This window comes from Saimiri boliviensis, chromosome 12 (genome assembly GCF_048565385.1).
Source record: "Saimiri boliviensis isolate mSaiBol1 chromosome 12, mSaiBol1.pri, whole genome shotgun sequence".
In the NCBI taxonomy this organism is placed as follows: domain Eukaryota; kingdom Metazoa; phylum Chordata; class Mammalia; order Primates; family Cebidae; genus Saimiri; species Saimiri boliviensis.
Window position 1 is genome coordinate 49,632,153 of NC_133460.1, and position 21,290 is coordinate 49,653,442.

The 21,290-nt window shown below is 49.0% G+C and overlaps 1 protein-coding gene across 3 annotated transcripts in view; it reads right to left on the bottom strand.

Moving 5' to 3' along the window:
* The window catches only part of LRRC20 (leucine rich repeat containing 20), a 77,219-nt gene that overhangs the window by 27,545 nt on the left and 28,384 nt on the right, over window positions 1–21,290 (bottom strand). For all 3 annotated transcript variants that reach the window (XM_010339298.3, XM_010339296.3, XM_010339297.3), the window contains 2 exons: window positions 14,694–14,843; window positions 238–405 (listed from right to left, as the gene is read on the bottom strand). In XM_010339298.3, coding sequence (XP_010337600.1) covers window positions 238–405; window positions 14,694–14,718 — 193 coding nt within the window. In that variant the 5' untranslated portion in view covers window positions 14,719–14,843. The remainder of the gene's footprint in view (window positions 1–237; window positions 406–14,693; window positions 14,844–21,290) is intronic.

Sequence of the window (21,290 nt, forward strand, 5' to 3'; positions counted from 1 at the left end):
GGTGAAAGCGGAGGCCATCCACCTGCCGGGAAAAGCCAGTGTCCCACCCAACAACAGGCAGGCGACAGGGCCTCAAAATGTCTACCTTCCCAGGCCCCAGGCCCTTTGCTCAGGCGTGTGGGACAGACAGCCCAAGCTTCCCCTCCCGCCTGTGAAGATCGACTCCAGAGCCCTGTGCCCCATGAACGCCTTGTACAAGCACAACAGCCCAGGGCCGCGTGGGCCAGGCCCACTCACCTACGATCTCGTTCTCCTCCAGGTTGATGGTCTCCAGCACCGGCAGGGCAGTGAGTGGCTCAGGGAAGTCCTGGAACTGGTTCCGGGACAGGTCAATGGCCTTGAGGTGCTGCAGGGCACTGACCTCGCTGGGGAGGCGGTGCAGGAAGTTTCCCTCCAGGCGGAGCTCTGCCACATGCAGGGAAGGAGAAAGAACTGGATGAGGAGGGGGCCACCCGAGCCCACAGGGACTGCCGGCTGTGGCTGTCACCCTGCCTGGGCCAGGAGGGCATAGAGGAAGCCCTAGGCCACAGAGAGAGCCCTGCACAGTGTTGATTCCATGTTTATTTGTGCTAGAGGAGGGGTCACCCTCCTACCACTGCCTAGGGCCTGCCACCTGTCACTCCAGCTGAGGTCACCTGCTGCTGGTTTTGGAATGGAAGGCTCTCCCAGCAGAAGCCTGGGCCTCAGCGAGGGGTCAGGAGGTGCTGGCTCCTCCCTCATACAAAGCCTCGACTCCAGGCCCTGATTGGGCTGGTCAGGATGGGAAGCCTTTCCCGCTCAGGGCTCTCCATACTCCATTTAGGGGATACCACTCTCCATGGCCCTCCCTGCTCAGGGGGCCGCCAGGGGCAGCCACATTCTTTCAGTGTCACGTGCCCCTTCTCTCCTGGCCAACCACAGCTGACCCAATGTGGGGGGGTTCCTGCTCCGATAGCAGCTGCTCTGAAGGCTGGCCCGTGAACTGGGCAGAGACCTGCGTGGGAAGGCAGCTGGGCCGGGGGAGTCCCTCTGCTGGGAACCCAGCTGAGCCAGTGCCAAGAGATGGGGCCGGACACAGCGTGGGCTGAAGCTGAGATGCCTCAATCTAGTGAGAGAAGCTGGGTGCCCACAGGGCCCTGTGCAGGGAGGAGAGCTGGGGGACAGGAAGCAAGGGCGGCAGGTGGCAGAGAAGCATGGCCCAGGGCTGATGGGAGGAGGAACTGCAGCCGCCATGCTTGGGTGCACACCAGCTGTGCCCCCTACTCTCACTGGTCTTCCTTGGGACGTTATTTAATCCCCACAGAAAGGACATCGTCTCACCTGTAGAAAGGAACTGACATCAGAACGCATGTTTCCAGGGCTGTGGGAGGATTAAGTCTGTGAACGCGGGTGAAGCACCATGACAGGGAGATGTTGAGGTGAGGCCCCGGAGGCTGCCCAGTCCCGTCCATGTGTGGCCTTACAGTGCCTCTCTCCCCATCCTATCTGACCCAAGGGAAACTGACACCCAGAAATGCTGAGTAACCTGAAGAACATCCCCCAGTTCTTCTCCCCAGGGCTGGCTTTGTGAGCATCGGCCAGTGCATTCACACAGGGTCTCATGCTCAGAAAGACCCCACACTTGGGGTGGAATACCCTGGATGGCCATCTTGAAAGTCTTGATAATCTTATCCTTGAACCTGTGTTTTGTCAGTGGAGCTGGAGTCATGGAGTCTGAGCTCACACATGAGCCGAACTCCTACTGCCTCCCCAAGACGGCGGCCTGCTCTCCCGCCTGGCCGCCCCTCCTCATCCCTGCTCTCCCGCCTGGCCGCGCCTCCTCATCCCTGCTCTGCCATGGCACTGCAGGCCTCCACCTCAGCAGGCAGGGTCAGAGTCAGGCATGCGTTCCACATGTCTCAGGGTGGAGCAGGCAGGCAGCAGCTCTCCTTCATCCTCACCTAGGGCCCCTGGGGCTTAGCGGGAGTGAGCCTCTTACCCACCCCAGACCTAGGTACTGGGCAGGTCCTGATGCACAGGTTTTAAGAGCCTTGGAGTTGCCTGCCTGCCATAGCTGAGGGTGGTGGACTCTTAGAAAGAGAAGACCTGGCTCAGCTTCCTCAGATCACCCCGGGCCAGGGTGGAAGGCAGCCATTCTAGCATCTGCTAAGAGCAGAAACCTAGCAGCCGTCAGGCCTGAGGGTGCTGGCATGGGTGCCCTGCAACATGGACGGGGCCCCTGGGTCGTCTGTCCTTCCTCCCTTCCGCCTTCCAACCTGCCTGAGTCTGGTTTGAGTTTGTCCTTCTGGACTACTCAGGAGAAAATAAGCCACAAAACAGGAGTTATATAATTTCATGATTCTACGTATGATTTAAATGCTCTGATAATTGTGCTTAAAACTGGCATTGCACAACATAAAGATAAATGGTAAAATTCATGCTAAGTTTTGATCTTTCAAAAGTAGTAAATATGAAATAGTAAATGAAAGTCACCATGACATGCTGAGAGAGACTGTAAAAGAAAGGAAAAGCTTCCGATGTAACTTTTAGGAAAACGACCCCTGATTTCTGGAATCCTTTCTCTCTGTGCCCCACCAATTTTGCAGCTGGCCCTGCCCCTCCCTCAGTGCTCCACATCTGCTCTTCCACAGCCCCACAATGAACGCCGCTGCTCTGAGCTCCCCACAGCCCCTCCCAGGTATCCCTACAGTGAAAGCTGACCCCCTGCCTCACTTCCCAGTGCCTCTTTGTACACACTCCCCCCCGACACACACACGCCTGAGTTCTAGCCCCACTGCAAATCCCCTGCTCCAGCACACTGGGGTTCTGGGGAGGTAGGAATCTGGGGAGGTAGGAACTGCATCTGATTTATCTTTGTCCCTACAAAAGGCACCTTGTGTCACTCAGCAAATATGTGACTCAGCAAATATAATGACTCTTCTCCCCTCAGGAGGCAAATAGACTGTGCAGGGGACCTAGACTACCTTCCATTTTTCCATCTTCAGGGACATTGGAAACCAAGGTTCCATCAACAGAAGAAAGAAAGAGAGAAGGGGGGAAGGGAAGAGGGGAGGGAGTGGGGAGGGAGGGAGGGAAAGAAAGACAGGAAGGAAGGAAGGAAGGAAGGAAGGAAATAGTTGTTACTGCATTCCACAAAAATAATGTTATTCAATTCTCTCTGGACACTGTTGCCAGATGAGGAATCTGGGCCCTAGGTAGATTTGTACCAGTCTGGAGTTGGGGGAAGAGCACATTCCAGGCAGGAGGGAGCTGCCTTACAGAGTCACTCAGAAGCCCCTTCCCTGGAACAGACCTTTGTTCTTCACTGAGAACACAGCCCGCTTTCTCTGGCTATTTGGTTCTTGTTTAGTTCACTTCTCTAAGCTGGGAGCACCAAGCATCAGAAAGCTGATAAACACAGCCAGTGTCACAGACACACAGCACGTTTACTTGAGGGATCTCAGGGGCTGCTGGCCCAGGCTCTCATGCTCTAGGGCCAGACCCAAAAGCTCAGCAGGGCCACCAGGATAACTACCAGAGGGTGGGAGGGAGAATCTCCTCTGGGTTGATTTTGTTAGCCCCAATTTTTTGACATGTTCAAAAATTTTTAATGGCCTTTTATCAAACCAATTCAGGCCTGAGTCTATCCTTCCAATGCTAGGATTACAGGCATGAGCCACCACGCCTGGCCAGAAAAGGGTAATCTTCGAAAATTTAATACACTCAACAAGGCCAGGCGCAGTGGCTCACACTTGTAATCCCCGTAATCCCAGCACTTTGGGATGCCAAGGTGGGTGGATCACTTGGGGCCAGGAGTTCAAGACTAGCCTGTGCAACATGGCGAAACTCTGTCTCTACTAAAAATACAAAAATTAGCCAGGCCTGGTGGCACACACTTCTAATCCCAGCTACTTGAGAGGCTGAGGCAGAAGAATCACTTGAACCCGGGAGGTGGAGGTTGCAGGAAGCCAAGATCACACCACTGCACTCCAGCTTGGGTGACAGAGTGAGAGCAAGACTCTCTTAGAGACACAAGACCCAAGACACTTGGTGCCTGGATTATGGAACCTTTGGAGAAACAAAACTGAAAGCCAACATGAAAGCAGGAATCAAAAGGGAAAATAAGAGAGGGTCAGTGCAGCTCTAACACATGGACTGCAGGAAGTCAGAGCCTGTGATGCCAAAACAGCCTCCACTTACACAACAAATATGACTCAGCACCTACCACAGGGCAGGCACTGCTAGACAGCGGGAAATCATGGCTAATGACAGACTAGATTCCTCCCTTGACAAGCTTACAGACAAGTGCAGGGAGAAACAGTAAACAAGAAAAGGTTATTTCAGAATGCTAAGAAGGTGTTTGAGGTCAGGGTGAAAAAACCAGTTCTGCCGAAAGCCCAGGGAAGAGCTATCTGCTTGTTGTTTTACTGCAGTGGTTAGAACTCTGAGGATGAGAGTGAGCATCCCTGCCTTGGTCCCAGCCTGGGAGAAAGCCTTTCATCATTAAGTTGGATGTTAGCTGTAGGATTTTTGAAGACGCTACTTAACAAGTTGAAAGCTAGTTCCCCTGTATGCCTAGTGTGCTGAGAGACGAAATCTGTCAAATGCTTTTTCTTTGTCAAATGATATGATTGCATGATTCTTCTTCTTTAGCCTTTTCTTTTCTTTTCTTTTTTGAGACAGAGTCTCAGTCTGTCATCCAGACTGGAGTGCAGTGGCACAATCTCGGTTCATTGCAACCTCCGCCTCCCAGGTTCAAGCAATTCTCCCGCCTCAGCCTCCCAAGTAGCTGGGATTACAGGTGCATGCCGCCACTATGCCCAGCTAATTTTTTGTATTTTAGTAGAAACGGGATTTCCTCATGTTGCCCAGGCTTGTCTTGAACTCCTGAGCTCAGGCAATCCACCAGCCTCAGCCTCTCGAAGTGCTAGGATCACAGGTGTGAGCCATCACACCCAGCCTAGCCTTTTTATATAATAGATATATTGACTGATTTTTAAAGTTGGACCCAGCCTTGCACACCTGAATAATTGATAAATCCCACTTGCACATGTCTTATATTCTTTTTATACATTGCTGAATTTGACAGGTAATATTTTGCTGAGAGTCTTTCCACCTATGTTCATGGGAGATATTGGTTTGTATTTTTTCTTTCATATTTTTTGTACTGTCTTTGCATTTGTTATCAGAGTAATATAAGCTTCATAGCATGGGTTGGGAAGTGTGCCCTTCCCTTCTACTTTTCTGGAAGAGGCTGTGTAAAAATTGATGTTAATTCTCACTTTAAATGTTTCGTAGAATTCTCCAATGCAATCATCTGGGCTTGGAGATTTCTTCTCTGGGATTTTTTATTTACGAATTTCACTTATTTAATCGTTGTAGGTCTATTCAGGTTGTCTACTTCATCTTGGCTGAGTTTTAGTGGTTTGTGATATTCAAGAACTTGGTCCATTTCTTCTAAGCTGTCAAATTTATGAGAATAAAGTTGTTTATAATAAACCTGGTAGGTTGTGAGTGAGAACCAAACCACGGAGCTGCTTCTAGGCCCCCTCCCCAAGGGAGGGCAAAGAGAACAGATTCCTGGAGATGGATGTCCCACCCCTGTCAGTCACCCTCTTGCCAACCCCTAGGGCTTTATGAATGTCAATGTATGTGCCAAATTCCACCAAAATTGTTACAGTAAATCTCAAGATAGCAAATCTGAGCACAATGGGAAAGAAGCAATCCAGAAAAAGGCCTTGACTTGGACAGAATGGGGTATGCATCCTGATGTGGGATGGGCCGGCAAGAGGGCAAGTTCTCCCCAGACATCCAGCTCCACTTCTCAGAAGTCAGGGCCCAGCAGGGTCTCTGAGTGGCTTCTGCTCCCACCGTGGTGTCCACTGCTCTACCCAAGCTTCCTGCTTCACAAGCTCCACAAATCCTCTGTACAGTAAGGTGGGGTGTGTGTGTATATATATACATATATATATGTATATATATACATATGTGTATTTATATATGTGTGTGCGTTTGTATATATGTATACACACACACACACACACACACACACATATATCTACACACACATATATATATATACACACACATATATATACACACAACCAGTTGAAAACAGCCTGTCAGCATTAGGTGAGAAGCAGGTGACCGCACCACCGGCTTCCATGGCAAAGAGCCTGACCAGGGACCCAGGGACCCTGAACTGAAGTCTCGCCCTGCATGTGCCTGGAGGCAGATCAGAAAAGCCACTTCTCCCTTCTGAGCCTCAGGGTCCCCATCCGTGAAGGCGTGGACTTGGGGATCTCTCCAGTTCTGTTCTCACTGAAATTCCTTGTGGAGAGACAGATTCGTATGACCGGACCGTCTTCCTCACTACTTGGCCAGAGACCTCTCATGTCTGCAACTAAGCCTCCCAGTGTCTTCAGCATCACCATGTCAGAAGCACTGTTCATCAAGAAACTTGCATGCACCAAACCAAACCCTACACAGGACACCTTATATGCATTCTCTCTAACCACACAAAATCACAACGTAGTAGATGTTTCTTCATTTCTCAGATAGCAAAACGGAGGCCCACGAAGGCCAACTGGGGCCAGCAAGGCTGCTGATGTCATGACTTTCTTTTTATCTCCTATATGGCCCCATACCGGGCACTTAAAGTTTTCTGTATTGCTTCCATTTCAGAGGAAGAACAAAAGTGTGGCCAAAGCCCTAGCCACCGGATCGGCCAGGGTGTTGGGCTTCCAACCTAACACAGCCACAGCCACGTCTGGCTTTGCTTCTCACCCCTCGAGTCACGGCACCCAGGCCACCTGCCCAAAGTCTCACTGCCCCCTCTTCTGGACAGAGAGGGCTGAGGTCTGCATTAGGGGTTCCAAAGATTCTTCTTCCTGCACTCAGACCAGGGATCGGAGTGGAACAACCAGGGCTCCTAGGATGGACTGGGACTCTGGAAAAAGGCTCCACTCCATTCCATTCCCAAGGCTGTGCCCAGCCTGAGAGCAGCCCCTGTCATGACATTTCCTTATTGATTACACCTCCTGAACTGTAGTTTCCGGTGTCTGTTAAATGGACCTTTTCTTCCCCAAGTTCCACTTATTACTTCCTACCATCCTTATTTTGGAAAATTGCCGAGGCTGACTCAGAGGCCTTAGATTAACACCAGTCGAGAAAGAAACTGCCAATCCCATTAGGGGACAGACTAAGCTGGCCGGCAGTAATTATACAACCCATGCACGAAGGAATGTGCCAGCTCCAAAAATACCTGCCCACCAAAGCTCAATCAGTATCTCGGCTCTGACCCTGCGTCAATGAGCAATCACGGTCCCTGAGTGCACGGACTCCCCAACAGGGCAGAGTCAGATGGTCAGGTGGGCAGTGTCCTTCCAACAGCCCGTGCTCGGTGCTGAGGAGACAGCTGTTGCCCACAGGGGTCAGAGGGCATTTCCAGATGCCACAGTCACTCGTTAGTGGTGGACAAGGGGAAGGGGTGAAAAAGCACTTTTAACTAGGTCTGAGACAAACTAAGACAAAGTACTAAACATTCTGCCTCGGTAAAAAGATGAAGGCAGGCCAGATGCGGTTGCTTATGCCTGTAATCGCAACACTTTGGGAGGCCAAGACAGGCAGATCACTTGAGTCTAGGAGTTCAACACCAGTCTGGGCAACATGGCAAGACCCTGTTCCTACAACTAATACAAAAAAATGGCTGGGTGTGATGGTGTATGCCGTAGTCCCAGCTAGTCGGGAGCCTAAGGAAGGGAGATCACTTGAGCCCAGGAGGTAGAGGCTACAGTGAGCTGAGATTGTACCACTGCACTCCAGCCTGGGTAACAGAGGGAGATTTGTTTCCACAAAAAAGACTAAGGTAGCTCTTTTTCCTTGCTGTGTGACTTTGGGCAAGTTACTTGTTACTTATGCTTTCTTTGCTTACAATAGTACCTATTAAGGTGGTATATCATAAATGTTACTATTACTAAGTATATTTATATTTACATAGGCATGGAATATCTCTAGAACGGGTAACAGAGGTCATCTCTGTACATGGACTTGGATGTCTGGGGAGAGAAGCAGAAGAGCAGACTTATCTTTCCTTACTATCCTTTCAATCTTCAACACATTGCATTGTATACATCTACTGCCTAATCAAAAATAAATAAGTAAACAGGATACATTTTTCAAATGAGGCCTTAGAACTCTGTGGGTGTGGTAAGACATGAACAGCAACTAGAGAGATGCTTGGGAATGGGCAGGAAGGGCAGAGGCAGGTATGGAAATGTCTGAACCGCAGAGCTGGGAGCAAAGGAAGGCAGCACGTAGAGCTTGGAAGAAGGACGTGAAGGGAAACTGCAGTCTTCTGCCTCACAGGGTTGCAGGAAGTGGTAGCTCGGGCCCTGGAGGACAGAGGTACCAGAGGCTCAGAGCCACACTGTCCTGGTGCTCCAGGTATGTCCTCTGTGGAGGTCTGCTGGTTTCCAGGGGTGGTTAAGATACAGGATGGAAGAGGTGTTCTCCTGCTGGCGAAGCAGCAGTACATCCCCAGGCTGCCCCAACTCCTTCAAAGGGAATTTAACTTATTTTTTCCAGCTCTGTAGGTTGGTTGGTCTCTGCTGGGTGGTTCTTCTGCCATACACAGTAGAGCCTTAAAATGCCCTCTGACCTCAGTGATCCCATCTCTGGGATTCTACTAAGGATGCTGTAACCCACGACGCTTGGGTTTCTTAACCCTGCCTGGAAGGGCCGACCCACTGCCCAGAGGCAGGCATGCAGGGGTCACACACAGTTTGGCGTTTACTTCGCTGAGGTCATCCAGGTAGCTCCAGCAGTGGGACACCCTTGACGACTGATGCAGAAGGCCACAATCTTGCCACTGTCTCAGTATCAGGTAGGAACTCTAGATCATCTGCAATTGAGGTCTGGCCCTGTGCATAACTCGGGGGAGATGGACTCTCCCAGACCCCACTATTCCAGTGGTGGGCTGCCCTGAGGGAACCAGAAACCTGGCCTGGTTTTTGGCCAGGTGCCATGGCTCAGCCCTGTTATCCCAACACTTTGGGAGGACAAGATGGGTGGATCATCTGTGGCCAGGAGTTAGAGACCAGCCTGGCCAACATGGTGAAACCCGGTCTCTACTAAAAATACAAAAATTAGCTGGGTATGATAGCAGGTGCCTGTAATGCCAGCTACCCGGGAGGCTAGGGCAGGAGAATCACTTGAACCTGGGAGGTGGATGTGGCAGTGAATGGAGATAGTGCCATTGTACTCCAGCCTGGGTGACAGAGGAGACTCCATCTTAAAAAAAAGAAAGAAAGAAAGAAAATGTGTTTCTGACAGACTAGACCTGCCTGATCCTGGGCTACAACCAAAACCTCCGAATCTCACAACCGCACAAAGCTGCCATGTCTGCCCAGCTCTCCCAGCACATTCCTGGGCCCCCCTCTTCTTTTCTCTTTTGTCCACTGAGTAACATCAGCTCTGAAAAGGAGTAAACCCAGCTGGCTGAAGAGAAGTAGGAAGTTGGGGAGGAACAGCGTGCCGAGACCCCAACAGCCTTTCTGAGGACGGCTCCCTTGCTTCCCCGCTTTGGAAACATAACATACCCAGGGTACACCCCCTTCCCAGAACACAAGAAAATAATAAGTCCTTCTGGGGCCCTGACATACACTGTTTACTGGCACACCCCCTTCCCACCCCCAAATACCACCTAAGACTCCTGACCACACGTGGCCAATGGCAGCTGTGATGGCATGGCCTGAGGAACAGAGGGACTCACAAGCCCTCTGGGCCCAGCTCTGCCAGGCTGTGTTACCCCCAGATGCAGGGTCTTAGGGTCAGCAAGTCTCCATGGAGACCTAATGCCAGCACACCCGAGCAGCCCGCCCCCCAGTCTGCCCAAGCCCACATGCCTGCTCCTGGCCAGTCAAAGCCCCCCAGTGCCTGCAGCAGCCCCAGCAGCAGCCTCCGGCTTCCTGGCCCAGGCCCAGGCTCTCCAGCGAGGGAACTCATCGCTTTGGAGGGCAGAAGGAGCTCACACCTCCCTTATGACTTGGTTTCGAGGCCCTACCTATTCCGTGCCTTCCCAGCCTGGCCTCACGCTGCCTCTCCCTGCTAGGATGCTTCTCTCTACCTTTTCCACATGACCTATCCCCTTCCAACCTCCCAGGACTCTTCCCAGACGTTCCTGATCAGGCAGATGACTCCCTCCAGCCAGTCCCTAACAACACATGAGTCCTCTGCTGTGTAACACTCAGTCTTGTGCCATTTTTCAGTTATTTCCCAAACATACCTTTCACTGTCACTAAAAGATGCTTTGGAAACTCCTTATTTACCTGATAAACCCCTACTTATCTGTCAAATCCCTGCTTTTAGCCATTTCCTCTGGAGGTTTTCTGATTCCCTACTCACCCAAAGCAGACCTGAATTCCACCGCCTGGACACCCACAGACCATGGGCAAATGTCTGCTGCACCACCCCTCACATTACAATGTGATGTCTGCTCATAAACCTGCCTCCCCTGCAAGACAGGGCCTCCTCCAGGGCCATGTCAAGTTCTCAGTTTTCTTATCATTCCCAAATGACCACAGGTGCTACCAGGACTAAATGCCATGATGCACAGAGAATGCTCAGCATGGAGCCAGGAGAGCTGAGCACCCTGTGAATTTGGGCTCTGCTGTTATCACTCACCTGTGCATCCCCACAGCCACGCCGAAACTGATGCTGCTGGGAATCTGCTGGACTGAGTTGATGGGCAGGGGTGTGAGAGACTGAATATACAAACAGACAATGACCAGGCCAAATATAAAAACAGAACTCCACTCACAACCTGCAGAAGCCTGCCCAGGAAACAACCCACGATCTACAGTAACTGACCAGGACGTCTGCCTGCCATACATCAGATTTGTCCGAAGCCAGGCGGCCATCTCTAGCAATCATCCAAACAATAATCCCTGTAACAACTGGTCCCAAATGGCCAGAAGTCAATTGTTAACTAATAACTTCCCGAGTTTTGTCTCCACTTCCAATTAAGGACCAACCAGAGAAAGCCAACATGCCACCCTCGTCAATCACAGAGGAGGCTCCGCCTCTAGTTAGAACTCCCCCATGCCAACAATCAGAGAGTACCCTTCCCCTTTTCCACTCTACGGCTCCGCCTGCCTGCCTTTGAGTCGCCGCCGAAACACAAGTGATGGTGGCTGACTCCTTCGCTATAACAAGCTCTGAATAAATAGCCTTTGCTTTTCTCATTTGGGTGGTCTTTGTTTATTGCCGTAAGGGTGTCTCCTACACCTCTGGCCTGGCAGTCCCAGGACACATTTACTAAAAAGAGCTGAGACTAGAGGAAGATGGGAATCAGGGTTACAGGAATAGAAGAGACAGAAGAGCCACAGCGGGGCATGGGGACCCACTCTCTGCAGGGCGCACCTGCCATCAGACCAATTCCATTTGTGCCCTTGGCTTTCTCACATCTTGTTTTTTCCTTCCATAAAATGGATGAAGGACTTCAAGGGAATGGAATCACCTAGAGATGACGCACCCATACCAGGGCCTTGGGCCTTGCAGAAGAGTCCCCAGGGCAGCTCTGGGAGACAGCTTGGCAGGCAGGGAGGAAGCAGCCTGTTCCCTCCCCGGCCCCACACCAAGGCAGCCCACCTCTGTCAAGTACCCAGAGGAAGACACAGAAGGCCTGCTGAGCTCAGCCAGGCCCTTGACACATAAAAGAAGAGAGCTTTTCTATTTGAAAGAGAAACCACAATAAAGGCTCAGGCCCAGAGCCATCTCTCAGGGTTTGGGGGAGAATCCAACGGAGTGCTCTGCTCCTGCCCCTCCCTGCCAGCCACTGCATCCTTCAATCCACTGCCTCTGTGAATTCAATTAGCAGGCACAGTTGGCCTTCTCTTTGTGATCTGAGGCAGCGTGAGGGAGTGAAGAGCCACTGGCGGCAGGGAAGGAGTTCAAACAGCATCTTCAATAGACTTCTGACCGGAGGTGCTAGGTAAATACATTTCTGCAGCCACAGATGCATGGGCTAAGTGGCATGTCTCTGGCACCCTCCCCCGTAGCTTCTGGAGAGGGCCTAATTATTCATCTCACAAGGCAGTCCCCAAATGTCAAGCACTTTCAAAGCTCTTGCGTCCATAGCCAGGCCCTACCCATGCCACTCTCAGGAAGAATTCATTCCTCTTCCCAGCTGTCCCTTCCAGCATTTTCTCCATACTCGTATCATAGCACTGAGCAGTGAGGACAATCTGTCCCACAACCCTGGACTCCGCAGGGAGAGACTTTTGTGGCCTTGGTTTCTGAGCCTCCTAACCTAGGTCTGGGAGAAGCAGGTGTTTGAGGGAATGTCTAATGAAGGAAAAGCACAAGTGAGCTCTCCTCTTACCCAAAGGTCCTGACTGCCTTCCCGGGAGCCCCATACAGCCCCACCCTCCATTTTCAATCATCCTATCCTTGGGAAAGCAAACATCCAATCCCAATTGGCTGGGTACAGCACTAGAGGACCCTTGGACTAACACAGATGCCCTGGAAAGGCGGTCATGGCCTGGAAAGTTCCAGAGTAATCCTTGCCCTAGGAGCCTCTCCCTGTCCCCCAAGTCATAGGGATTTTAGCTTTCCAGCCACAGATGCAACAAGCTCTGTGAGCTTCACTCAGAAACAGCTATATGGACTAATCCCTCCTCCTCGCCCTGTTTGCATGGTGGCCTTTCCAGGTCCTGCCTATAGCTTCCTCCTGAGCCACTGTCCCTTCACTGTGTTTGCCACTTCATCCACCCTCTCCCTTCTGGCCTGCCCAATGCCCACACCTCCTCCAGGAAGCCTGCCCCGCCTGAAGTCAGCCCTATGAGATAGGCTTGCTCAGGTCCCTCATGTACTATCAGCATTTTATATATTTTTTTCTCTCAACAGGATCTTAGACCCCTTTCATATTCCTATCATGTACAGCATTCCCAGATCCTGGATGATATTCCCTTTCATGGGGAGACAACATTTTGTGGATCCATTTCCCAGTTGATGGACATTTGGGGTGTTTTCACTTTCCAGCTTTCAGGCTGTGGTGAATAATGGTGCCATGAATATCCATGTGTAATGTGTTTTGCATGAATGTATGGGTTTGTTTTTGTTTTGCTTTTTTTGAGATGGAGTCTCGCTCTGTCACCCAGGCTGGAGTGCAATGGCACGATCTCAGCTCACTGCAACCTCCACCTCCCAGGTTCAAACGATTCTCTTGCCTCAGCCTCCCCAGTAGTTAGGATTAGAGGCCACCACACCCAGCTAATTTTTGTATTCTTAGTAGAGACAGGGTTTCGCCATGTTGGCCAGGCTGGTCTCGAACTTCTGATCTCAGGTGATCCACCCACCTTGGCCTCCCAAAGTGCTGGGGTTACAGGCGTGAGTCACCATGCCCAGCAACGTGGATGTATGTTTTTATATCTCTTGGGTATATGCCTAGGAGTGGAATGACTGGGTCATACGGTCACTTTGTGTTTAACTGTTTGAGGAACCGCCTGACTGTTCTGCACGGTGGCTTCCCAGCTGCTTCTTGTACTAGGCCTGCCTTCAGCATGACAGGACTAGCAAGAAGATCAAACCACAGAGTCTATGTGAATTGCCTGTTTTCAAAGAAATAGACTACTGTGAAGCACTCTTTAGACTGCATCTTTGCTGTTGAGTCTTTGATGGTTCTAAAGGGACTTGTGGATTCTGCAGGGTCTCAAGGGCACTGCTATGAATGCTGGTGGTTTTGTGCTGGCAGACACGATTCCAGCTAGTGGGCTGTGGCAACAGAGACAGTGCTGGTACAAATCCTTAAGTTCAGGGTGTGAGGGAGGGACAGGTGTGAGTGAATGCCTATCAGGAAGTCTCCTAGAAAACAGAGGGTAAGCTCTGAAGCCTGGTCCAGGGGAGACAGGCGGGAGGGCAAGGTGGGCAGGGTGGAAGGGGACATGGAGGTGGGGCCCATGTGAGTCTGGGATGAAGTAGGATCTGCCCCTCATAGGCTTCCTGTGTCCCCTGCAATTCTCCCACTCCACCCTTTCACAAATCTACAAAAGGTACCCACACTGCAGCTCTGCCACATGGGTCAACACTGAAGAGCAGTGACCTCTCGTAGAAGGATGGAAGGACTGCTCTCTGCAGCAGAGGGCAGGTATTGCAGCAGTCAGGGCACGCCGCTTGTCCATCCAGAGGAACCATTTCTAGAGCATCTACGAGGGCCCCCTCCATGCCAAGCACCACATCCATGTGCTCTGCATATGCCCAGCACAGAAAATGCCAACATCCCTGGCATCTGTCACTCCTGAACTGATAGCAACACAGGAGAACAATGCTAGATGGGAAGGTGAGAAGGGAGCTCATTCAAGACTACTGAGAAATAACAACTCCTGGGGCCTCAAGACCCAAACACCCTGTTAGTCTGTTCAGAACAAGAGCATCACTCCAGGACCCACACCCTTGACCCTTGATCAATCTGCTTCACAGCCAGCTAGAGGCAGAAGTGACCTAGGCACCCCCCCCCTTTTTTTTTTTTTTGAGCTAAAACATTTTTATGCAGGTTTCAATGACTTCCCATTGTCCTTAGCAGGGGGAGCACAGGTCCATTTTCAAAGTCTACCATGGGAATGACTTCATGGGTGTCGCTAACCATGGACCAGATCTGTGACCCTCCCCAGACAGGGTCAGAGCCTGAAGGATGAGGGCTAGCCATGCCCTCCTCGCTGGAGCTGACCAGCGCCTACCTTGGAGCTGACTGAACGTGGTCATGAACTTGCTGGTGAGGGACTTGAGCTCGTTGTTAGCCAGGGTGATGAGGTGGATCTGGCCAGAGACATTCCGCAGGACCTTGTAGATGCCAGTGGGAAAGGAGACCAGCTTGCACTCGGCCAGGTCTGTAGCCAAAGAACACAGACAGACCAGAGTTATCAGCCACAGCTACCCAAAAACTTGACTCACATGGGCCCCACGTCCATGCCCCCTTCCAGCCACCTTGCCCTCCCGCCTGTCTCCCCTGGACCAGGCTTCCGAGCTTGCCCTCCGTCTTCCAGGAGACTTCCTTATAGGCATTCACTCACACCTGTCCCTCCCTCACACCCTGAACTTAAGGATTTGTACCAGCACCGTCTCCGTTGCCACAGCCCACTAGCCGGAATCGTGTCTGCCGGTGCAAGACCACCGGCATTCATAGCACTGCCCTTGAGACCCTGCAGAATCCACAAGTCCCTTTAGAACATCAAAGACTCAACAGCAAAGATCAGTCTAAAGAGTGCTTCACAGTAGTCTACTTATTTGAAAACAGGCAATTCACACAGACTTTGTGTTTGATCTTCTTCCTAGTCCTGTCTCACTAACGGCAAGAAGCAGCGGAAAGCCGCTGTGCAGAACAGTCAGGCAGTTCCTCAAATGGTTAAACGTGGAGCACATAGTTACCACGTGACCCAGTCACGTCACTCCTAGGTATATATACACTTGTCTGTAAAATGAAGGTACTATCATCTGCCTAGCAGAACTGTTGGGAAAAATTAAATATAGCAAAATAATGACTAACAAAGCACCTAGGCCAGGTGCAGTGGCTCCTACCTGTAATCACAGCACTTTGGGAGGCCAAGGCGGGAGGATCATGAGATCAAGAGATCAAGACCATCCTGGCCAACATGGCAAAACCCCGTCTCTACTAAAAATACAAAAAATAGCTGGATGTGGTAGCGCCCACCTGTAGTCCCAGCTACTCGGGAGGCTGAGGCAGGAGGATTGCTTGAGCCCTGGAGGTGGAGGTTGCAGTGAGCCGAGATGGAGCCACCGCACTCCAGCCTGGTGACAGGGCGAGACCCCATCTCAAAACAAAACAAACAAAAACAAAGCACCTAGAAGATACTTAGCAGGAATGCTACAATATTTGTAGCATTCCACTTGACCTCTCCTTCTACTTTACCTCCTCTTCCCACACAAACTAAAGCTTCTTTATGCTTCCAGGCCAGCTTCCATCCCATTTCTTCCAGAAGTCTTCTGGGTCACCCCTGTGGCTAGTGTCAGCCCCCAACCCCTGAACCCCAGCAGCACTCGCTGACTCTGACAGCACCACCCCATTTATCTCAGAAAACTCTCCTTTTCCCCAAAGAGGTCTGGCTCTCCCAGGCTTCTAAGCCTTTGAAGATTGCTCCAAAATAAATATGCAAAACTCACTAATATTCCTATATGCCAGCAATAAAATATGGTTTTAAAAGATTCTATTCCTAACAGCAACAATAATGCAAAATGCATGGAAATAATCTCAAATGAAGCCTTTCTCCCTCATCTGCCTCATAGAACTTCTACTCTTGCTCCAAGACCCAGCTCAAATGTCATCTCCTCCATGAAGCCTTCTCTGACTGTCCTAAACAGTCAGTTGCTCCAGGAGCTGATCCTCCTAATGCAAATGAGACCTCTTCACCTTGTATTGTATTAACCCCTTTTTGTGCTGTTTTCCCAGTGGATTGGGAAGACCCTCCACCCCAGAGCATAGTACCAGAAGTCCAGCAGGCTCATAGGCAAGGCAGAGGTTCCAGTTGACCTTACAGAGGTAGTTTGGTGGCGGGGGGAAAGGGACTGGTGGGTAAAGGACCAAAGTCCAGATGACTGACAGTCCACAGGGGTCCTCTGCCAGGCAGCCTATAAGGGATGTGGTTAATGTCTCCTCTAGTCCAGGACTACACTTGGTAACTCAGCCCTGTGGCTGTCCAATGTCAAGCACCAGATCTTCTATCAGCAGGTGGGGGTGGCAGGAGAGAGTGCTAAGTTTTGCTGGAGAGGATCAAGTTCCCAAAAGTCAGGCTTTCAGAAGAGAGAGAGCAAGGGCTGAGCTGAAAGCAAACAGGCACTGTGGGCTCAGAGTTTGGGGCAAGCTGGGGATTCTAGAAAGAGTGATGCTTCCAAACAAGAAGCCCTCTAGTGCTTTGTGACAGACATATGAAGGGCTTGGAAAGAAGTTTTGTTGGGGTCGTTGTGAATTACACCAGCCCCTTTGGGTAGGAGTAGACAGATCTCATCATACATTCCAGGAGCAACATCAAGGTAATAGATGAAGCTTTCCCTTTAAAACAAAGAGCAAAGTAAGGATGCCTTTCATCACCAGTCTCCCTGAGTATCATCATGAAAGATCTTGCCAGCCCGGGCGTGGTGGCTCATGTCTGTAGTAATTTGGGAGACCGAGGTGGAAGGATTGTTTGAGCCCAGAAGTTTGAGACCAGCCTGGGCAACATAGTGAGACCCTGCTAAAAACTAAAACTATCTGGGCATTGTGGTGTGTGCCTGTAGTCACAGCTACTTGGGGGATTGAGGTGGGAGGATCACTTGAACCCAGGAGGTCGAGGCTGCAGTGAGCCTCTGAGCTCCAGCCCGAGTGATAGTGAGACCTTGTCTGAAAAAAGAAAAGAAAAAAAGGAAAGAAAAGGAAAAGAAAAAGAAAGAAAAGAAAACAGTCAGGTCTGGCCAATTAAACAGAAAGCAGACACTGAAAACAGACAAAATGATTCTTAGGTGCATATGAAATGGCTGTATGATCTCAGAGACCCAAAGCAGTCATCTGACAAACAACATAAATTAAAATGGTCTCAGCAAAGTGACTAATCAAATAAGCATGAGAAAGGCAATAATATTTCTATGCACCAGCAAGAAAATACAGTTTTTAAAGATCCTATTCCTAACAACAATATAAAATATAGACAGATAAGCATAATGGAAAATGTATCTGACCAGTATTTTTAAAAAGTAGAAAAATTCACAAAGATACTTGTTTTTGTTTTGTTTTGGTTATTGAGACAGGGTCTCGCTCTGTCACCCAGGCAGGAGTGCAGTGGCACGATCTCAGCTTACTGCAGTGATCTTGGCTCACTGCAGCCTCAAAGTCCTGGGCTTAAACGATCCTCCCATCTCAGCTTCCCAGGTAGCTGGGACTACAGGCACATGCCATCAAACCCATTAATTTTTTAATTTTTTGTAGTGATGGGGTTTGCCATGTTGCTCAGGCTAGTCTTGAATTCCTGAGCTCAAGTGATCCGCCCACCTAGGCTTCCCAAAGTGCTATGATTATAGGCATGAGCCACCATGCCTGGCCCACAAAGACATTTTTTAAAGCAGATTTGAAGATATAACATGTCTTTTGATGACAAGTCAAAATATTGAAACACTGGTTTTTTTTAAAGAAATTAATTTATATATTGTTGAATGTATCTCCTACCCAAATCCCCACTGGTTTTTCTAACTTGATTAAATGTTTTAAAGTTCAACTAAGGAAATATGTAAGCAAGAACCTCTAAAAAAGGTGAGATTATAACTAATATTATAAGACTAAAATAATTAAAACAGAGGGCAAAAGGGAAAATAGATCATAGAAAGAAATTATATAGTTCAGAAAATACAGTCCAGAAATAGTGTGTCACAATAAATGTTAAAGGAGCCTTCACAAATAAATTGGGGGAGAAAGGATTGATCAGTTGATATCAGAATCCACTTAAAAATGCTGAGAAAGATTCAATATAAGAATCAAAATACATCCTAGATAGTATTACACTTTACATATTTTTTAAACCAACCAAACAAAAGTAAACAGAATTGAACATATACAACCTCTTAAGCGAGGATGACTTGTCAAATCTAAGAGTATAACAGAATCACAAAGGAACAGATCAACAAAACTAACTGCATTAAAAAAATATATAAAACACTTAGAAGCTTTAAAACAATAAAGCAAACAACAGGGATTTGTAAATAGGATGCACAGAGTCATCTTTATTACTGAAAATGCTCAATATAATTGAGTAAAGAAAAAATTAAGATCACATGAGAAGGAAAAGATGTAAGATATTTACAAATGAAAAAATATAATTAGTAAACAAATATACAGCTCCTGATGTGTTTCCAAACTGCTTTCCGGAATATTTATGCCAATTTACATGTAACCTATCCAACAAATAATAGGATCATTAAAAAGAAAATAAGCCTTGCTAAGTTGATCAAGGGAAATGGTATCCCTGCTTTAATTTGTAATACTTTCAATAATGAAACTTATTATCTTACATGGTTAATTAACTGTTTTTCAGCTAGGCATGGTGGCTCACACCTGTAATCCCCAGGCTTTGGAAGGCCTAGGTTGGAAGATCACTTGAGGCCAGTTCACAGCCAACCTGGGTAACACAGCAAGATCTGTCTCTACAAAAAATAAAATATGGCTGGGCTTGGTGGCTCACACTATAATCCCATCACTTGAAGTCGGGAGTTTGAGAGCAGCCTGGCCAACGTGATAAAATCCCATCTCTATTAAAAATACAAAAATTAGCCAGGCATGGTGACGGGTGCCCATAATCTTAGCTACTCAGGAGGCTGAGGTGGGAGAATTGCCTGAACCCAAAACTGCATCACTGCACTCCAGCCTGGGCGACAGTGACAGACTCCATCTCAAAAAATAAATAAAATAAATTGGCTTGACATGATGGTGCCTGTGTATAGTCCCAGCTACTCAGGAGGATGAGGTGGGAGGATCACTTGAGCCCAGTTCAAGGCTGTATCACTGCACTCCAGCCTGGGCACAGAGCAAGACCCCATCTCTAATAAAATAAAATAAACATCAATTAACCATTTGTTTCCCCTGTGGAAAACCCCATTCATGTTTCAATATTTTTCTACTTGGATTCTAGCGTTTTTTTTCTCCCAAAGGGTGGTAGAGCTCCCTAAATAGCATTATCAACCCAGATGTGTTGACTATTTGTCTTGTTGAATCATTCATGTTACAGAGCATACGGTTTTTTCCTGAAGCAGGACATAAAAAGCATATGCATACTATAATTCCAACTAGGTATAAAAGGATACATACCTGGGAAAGACAATAGAAAGAAAAATAATCAGAATGCTAACAGTGGTTATTTCAAAGAATTTGAGCAATTTGTTACTAAAGTATAGCCCTCACGGTTGTTTACTTTATACAAAGTAAGTAAAATACTGTTCTATATTTATATAAAACCATTTGCCAAGTATCTGTATATAGAGATACTTTACTTTCAAAATAAAAAATTTATCATAAAATTAGCTATTTTTCTGAGACAGGATCTCGCTCTGCCACCCAGGCTGGAGTGCAGTGGTGCAATCTCGGCTCACTGCAGTCTTCACCTCCCGGGCTCAAGCTATTCTCCCACCTCAGCCTCCCGAGTAGCTGGGACTACAGGGGCACAACACCATGCCCAGAAAATTTTTGTATTTTTAGTAGAGACAGTGTTTCACGATGCTGCCCAGGCTGGTCTCGAACTCCTCGCCTCAAGTGATCCACCTGCCTCATGTTCCTGAAGTGCTAAAATTAACTTTTATTGGAAAAAACAACTTGGCAAATTCACAGATAAATTGAGGGCAGCCAGCTGTTCGTCAATGAGGGAAATAGGGAAAAACAGACCCAAGAAACACAGGAACTCTGCATCGGGCTAGAGCAGAGTTATAAAAAGGAGCTTTCAGGCACCACCACTCCCTACAGTGGGGAGGGAAAATGCTTACAACAGAGGAAGAAATCATAAAGCCATAAAGCCATGCAAGTTATTTCCAAGGGTCCTCAAAGCAGCCTGTCTTTCTGGAGTAGATTAGCCCAAAATGCCCAGCCCACAGTCTCATTCCAACCACCTGGGCCATCCACACACCATCCCAACCTCACACCATCCACCCTTCCAGTCTCTGATTTAAGCAACATACAAGGGCCAGGCACAGCAGCTCACGCCTGTAATCCCAGCACCTTGGGAGGCCGAGGTGGATGGATCACTTGAGGTCAGGAGTTCGAGACCAGCCTGGCCAACATGGGTAAAACCCCATCTCTACTAAAAATACAAAAATTAGCTGAGTGTGGTGGTGCATGCCTGTAATCCCAGCTACTTGGGAGGCTGAGGCAGGAGAATCACTTGAGCCCGGGACGCGGAGGTTGCAGTGAGCCGAGATCACGCCACTGTACTCCAGCATGGGCGACAGAGGGAGACTCCATCTCAAAAAAACAAAACAAAACAAAAAACATAAACACACACAAAAACAAGCAACATACAAGCCCTCTGCAGCTTCATCTGGCCAACTAGCACATTGCAAGACCACACTTCTCTAACACTAGAGGATGCTGAGGGCCTGGAATGTCGCCCACGATACCTGCTTTTTTCATTCACTCTCCCCAGACAGCTATCAAGGCCCTCCTGTGTGCCAGACACTGATCTGCACTGTATCCTGTGACTTACATATGACTTTTTTTTTTTGTCCCCAGGGACTCCATTTGTTCCTTCCATTATGTGACCCCTACACTGCCCACCAGAGGCCAGGATGCGTGTCAGAGGGGTCCACCACCA